Below are 5,386 nucleotides of genomic sequence, written 5' to 3'. Positions count from 1 at the left end.
AGGAAAACCTAGGTATTAATGCATTCTATCTATATACCAATTGCCCATGTCGTGTTCGCCAATGCTCGCAGGAAACCAATCACTTTTCTCCATCCTCTCAGTTGCACCATCATGAGCACCTGCACCCAAGCGGCTGCTAGCCGACTTCACCACTGTCCCAAAACTCTCTGACAGCAAGAGTCACGTCCACCGTCGAGGCCGAGGTTCCCTACTTGGACCTTGTCGGCAAGGCAATCTTGGCCTTGTCGCTTTGCTCCTCGGCAGCGTCCATGTACAGATCAATCAGGCAACCAGCCGACCAAGCCTGTGTGGGGCTCTGTGTAATGTTAGCGTTGGGTTTCATCCCAGAAACAGTGGGAAAACTTACGGAGTCGGGGCAGTCCTCTCCATTCTTCTGGGTCAGCTCGGTCAAACCAGCCCAGGGGCTGTCCTTGATCATTTGCTTGCAACCCATGAGTCTTCGGGTGACTTGCTGGAATGCCTCAATACGGTCCGCATCGGAGCTCCTTCTCTCCAAGTCGAACTTGAGCAGGGCACGCAGGAAGAAACCAGTCGGCCAGAGCCATTCCGGACCCTGGTGGTAGTTTCGTCCCTTGCTAGTGGCGAAGTCATCGCTGTCCTCGCTGTTGCGATAGTAAGGTCTGTAGTTCAGGTCGGCGGGATCAAGCGTGGCCATTCCGGTGGGGCCGCGGAGGACCTGGTCAGCGACGCAAAGCGCGTGAAGGGCGTGCGACGGCTCAAAGAGCTCAGGAGCGGCGCACATGGCGATCGGGAAATTGGCTCGGAGCTGGTAGTCCTCGTACTCCTTGCCGGACTTGTACAGGTCCTTGTAGATTCCACGTCGGTTGACGATCTTGCTGTTGACGTCGTACTTGGAGTCATCCTCCGGGGAAACAGGGACGTAGTAGCACCTCTCAAAGTTGGCACGGATGAGATCCGCCCAGTCCTTGAAGGAGATTGAAGAGTCATCGCTCTTCTTGACGGAAGAGTACTGGAACTTGCCCTCAGAGTTGAGCGCAGCGACCCACTTGAGAGTGCTATAGAGGAGACCAGTGATCTCAACGGCAGCGCCATCACGAGGGGTGCCGGGAACGCCCTTGGAGCCGGCACGAGGACTCTCACCCATCTTGTCCATCCACGTACCACAGTTGTGTTGGTTGCCGCCAAAGACGATACCGGTGTCCCAGTCAACGTTGATGGAGATATTGAAACCCTCGTCGCTCATTTGAGAGTCAATGGAAGGTCCAGCGTTAGCTTCGCGGAAGGACATGCCAGAGGCGTGTCTCTGCAGGGCCTCTTGGATGATGTCCTCAATCGTGCTCTCTTGCGAGTAAGCGCGCGAGTCATCGACATCAAACCAGGTGTCGTCGTATGGCAGGAAACGTCTCTTGACCTTCTCCTTCAGCAGGTCCAGGCCGTTGGGAGCGAACTTGGTGTAGTCCTGGATGCACTGGAGGAAGAACCAGATGGAGTCACGAGAGTTGTATCTCGGCAGAGCACCGCTGCTGAGCAGGTTGGGAATCATACCGTGCTTCAAGACACTCGCGAAAGCGAAAATGTGCTCCTTGGCCTCGTCGAAGCGGCCAGTGCCGAGGTAAAGACCGCGCAGAGAGATGAAGACATCACGGCCCCAGCACCTCGCCCACTCAACGGCGAAGTGGGGCAACCCAGCAGCCAGCGAAGGGACCAACTTCTTGGGCCACAGCGATGCTGACTTGACCAGGCCCGTCTGCTGTACACTGACCATGGCGAGGCTCTGTAGGAACCACTGTCCTTGACGGACGTTGTCGTTCATCTGCTCCAGACCGCGCTCCCAGCCAGCCATGTAAAGGGTTCGCATGACCAGACCGAAGTATCTCGGAAGCAGGAAACTAGGAATCTTGCGAATCGCGTCGAATCGATCTTTGAGCCAAGCAGCAGGCTTGCCGAGGCGCTCGAACTCTGGGGTTTGACTGGCACGCTCCAGTCGGCCGATGGTGAAGTCCAGGGCCCACTGACCGTCACGCAGATTCTGGCACAGAGGGTGGGCAAGGTTGTTATCCTTGATGATGTTCTTGAGGATGCTCCACCAGCCCTGAAGACCGGCGTAAACAAGCTTTCCGTGACCAGGGATGTCGTAGCAGCCGTCCTTGCCTGCACTGCCGTCACGCTCCTCAGCCTCACACCTGTAAAGAAGGAAGTTGAGGTCGACGAGGTTCAAGTCTTCAACAGCTGCCTTGGCACCAGAAGTCACATAGGTGTCGAGACCTGCGGAGTGCTCAGCAGTCGGGATCCATGTCTCAAACAGGGCGATACTGCCGGGAGGGAACTTGTCCCGGACGGCGATGATGGTCTCGTCGCCCTTGACCTCCATGCGGATACCGGGGACATCGACAACGCGACTTGGGAGGCCGCGAAGGAGCTTCTTGTCATCCAAAACCTCCTTCTTCGCCTCGTCACTGGCATCAACCTCCAGCATCCAGCTTCCCAAGTGGCGGGCTCTGGTTCCGCCGAGGTGGACAGCATTGAAGGCACCATTGCCATTGCCGTATCCGGGGAATGCAGTATGGGCGATCAAGAAGTAACCCTTTCTGGAATCAGGGTGAACTCTGTGAACGGTGATGTACTGGTCCTCGTGGTGAATGTGAGTCTCATCGTATCCGTCCTTGCCCATGAGGGTGTGGATCTGGTTGAGAAGCTTCTTGATGCCACCGATGCCGTTTCTACCGCCACCGACCTTGACGGGCTTGGAAGAAGACTCGGAGGTGTAAAGTCTGGTCTCGTTGACGAGGTCGACAAGCTTGGGGTAAATCTCATCGTATCCCATGACACTGCCAGTTGCGCTAGCGCACATGTTGACGAGGGCAGCGTTGGGAAGGGTGTCGCGAGCATCACGCTTCTGGGCAGGGGTCTCGTTGTCGTGAGTGCAGTCCATGAACAGAGCCTGGACTGGCACCGGCTTGATCCTCCTGACGATCTCTCTAGAGGAGGGAGCTCCGTTGAGCATGTCGCTACCCTCTTGGGAGGGGCTCATCGGGCTCAACGGAGACTTACCGTCGGGACGAGACACTTCATCAACCTCAAAGCTGCCAATGGGTCGACCGCCGTGTCTGTGAACCAAGCGACTCAGCTCGCCGGTGCTCCAAGCCTGCATGGCCTCACGGATCAGGGCACTCAAGCCCAGCCTCTTAACGAAGACGTAGTCCATCTCCTCGGACCCACTGAAAAGTTCGGCGACGACGTACAAGTCGGGTCTCACGCGGCGAGCCTCATCGAGAATGTGCTCAGCCACATGAATGGGCGTGGAATGACAGTTGTCGATACGGAAACCGGCAAAGTACTTTGCCAACATGCGGGCATACTTGGTCATGTACTCCCACAGGAAGGGGCTGTCGGATGGGCCCTTGCCGTAGCGAAGCTTGACGCAGTCACCCCAGACAATAACCTCACGACGGAGGTACACGCGAGAATCGGGACCGGCATTGTCGACGAGGGCGTTGCCTCCCCAAACCCAACCGTTGTTGACAAGAACGTTCTCCTCAGGTTTGTTCTTGGCGGTGGTGTCGTTCTTGGGCAAGCGGGTGAAGTATGTCTCGATGAGAGGGTTCTCTTTGTTGATGACACCCATACGCGGACCGTGTTCGTCCATGCGGCAGTACTTGATGCGGTTGAAAAGCTGCTGCAGGATCTCGGTGATCTCGGCGTCGTACTCCTTGTAGAAGGGAAGGTTGACTTCGTCCAGGACAGAGACCAGCTTGGACTTTGCCGCAGCCTTCCTGGGGCCGCTGCCCTCCTCACCCTCGTACCGTCCAAAGATGGCAGACAAGAGTCCGGAAGCGACGCTAGGGTCAATCTTTCTTCTGAAGCGCTCTCCCATTCGATCACGGCCCTGGAGACCGTTTTTGATGAGGAACTCGGCTTGATCCTTCAAAGGCGCATCCTTGAGTCCAGCGACGTTCGCGCCCGCAGCTTGGTCGGGAAACGTGGTCTGGCCAGCAACCCAAGCTTCCAGAGATGCCTCGACATCGCGTTCGACGTCAATTGCGTAGTACTCCCACAGCCTAATCTCGGAGATGACATGCTTCTTGATAGCTTCCATGATCTTCAGCAGATCATCATCGGTCTTGACCTCGGTGGGAAGACCCAGCTTCTCGAGGTTGTCGCTCAGCTCCAGCAGCTTCGTGTCCAAGAGCCAGGCCGACTCCAGCCAAGGCGCCGTAACAAGGTTGTAGCCAGCCGAGGGGTGGTCCTGCAGCCAGGCGCTGTTGTGCGCCGTGTGGTTCAGGACAATGTCGGTCAAGCTGAGCATGGAGTACTGCTTCTCCAAGCTCTCAACCAGGCCCTGGACATCCTTCTCGCCGTCGGGAAAGCAGTCGGGGTCCCAGCCCAATTGGTCGTACAAGCTGTAGGGGGAGTTGGAGGCACCGCGGACCTGCAGCGGGGTGAAGTGGATCATGTTGTAACCACGGTCGCTGATGCCGCGCAGGTGCTTCTCCCAGTCGCCCGGGTACTTGCCCATGAACTTGCTGATGACGGAGAAGATTGAGAGGGCAGGCAGCGGCAGAGGCCTGCCGTCGAGGCTGAGGCGCGGGGCGACATCGATGTAGTAGAGCGGGGTCTTTTTGTTGGTGGTTTCGGCCTGAGGGCTCGAGTCCAGCTCCTCGGCGAGGTCTGGCAGCTCAGCGTAGGTGGTGTAGAAGGCGTAGGCGCCGGCCTGGAAGATGGGAATGGAGATTTCGATTGTGCGATTGAAGTCGGGCACGAGTCTGGGCCGCGCATGAGCTTCAATCCTGTGGTCAATTGAGGAGCAATTGGTGGTGAAGCTTACTTGAACTCGCGGAACTGGTCCCTGTGGAACTCGGCGCCCTGCTCAGGAATGTTGACCCACAGACTGCCATGGCGACAGATGGAGGAGGTGCCCTCAATTGCGAAGCGGATGGTTACGGGGTCGTTCGTCTTGGGAGCGAGGTAAACATACTCGCCGGCGACGTCGGGAGAGCCATCGTCGTTCAGCGGCAGGAGGTAGACTTCGTTGGACATCATGGTCTTTGGCACCATCCCTCAGATGTTGTAGGAGGCAGCTTCGTGCCCCGCGGACAGATCGGCGTAGGTAGACTGGGTCGCAGGCAGCGCAATGACTCGAATCATGCACTGCACGGGGGGCGAATCCGCTCGAGGAAAAACACGCCGATCCGGGTTGCAGGCGACAGGGGACGAATTGGCGACGGACGTCAACGCCAAAGCCTTTGGAGGGTATCTGCTGCTTGGAGAAAACGAGGGAATTGAGGAAAAGAGAAGGATTGCGGTCAGAGTGTGGCAGAGGGAAGAAAAGAAAACACGATGCTGAGGTAGACGATAGCGACGGATAGAGCAAAAGGTCAGCCTGGTAGCGCGGTAAGGTAGCTCT

The 5,386-nt window shown here is 57.3% G+C and overlaps 1 protein-coding gene across 1 annotated transcript; it reads right to left on the bottom strand.

Annotated features, from left to right (window-relative positions):
• Positions 1-208: 208 nt before the first annotated feature.
• GDB1 (Glycogen debranching enzyme) lies at positions 209-5,019 on the bottom strand (the record flags this gene model as incomplete). Its single annotated transcript, XM_037315601.1, has 3 exons — positions 209-316; positions 368-4,745; positions 4,808-5,019. 3 exons carry the CDS (start codon positions 5,017-5,019, stop codon positions 209-211), a joined length of 4,698 nt encoding a protein of 1,565 aa, XP_037185848.1.
• Between the last annotated feature and the right edge of the window lie 367 nt (positions 5,020-5,386).

The sequence above is a fragment of the Colletotrichum aenigma genome (genome assembly GCF_013390185.1).
Source record: "Colletotrichum aenigma strain Cg56 chromosome Unknown KSG_Cg56_contig01, whole genome shotgun sequence".
Lineage (NCBI taxonomy): Eukaryota > Fungi > Ascomycota > Sordariomycetes > Glomerellales > Glomerellaceae > Colletotrichum > Colletotrichum aenigma.
The sequence above is the reverse complement of the archived record's forward strand: the minus strand, read 5'-3'. Positions and strand labels throughout refer to the sequence as shown.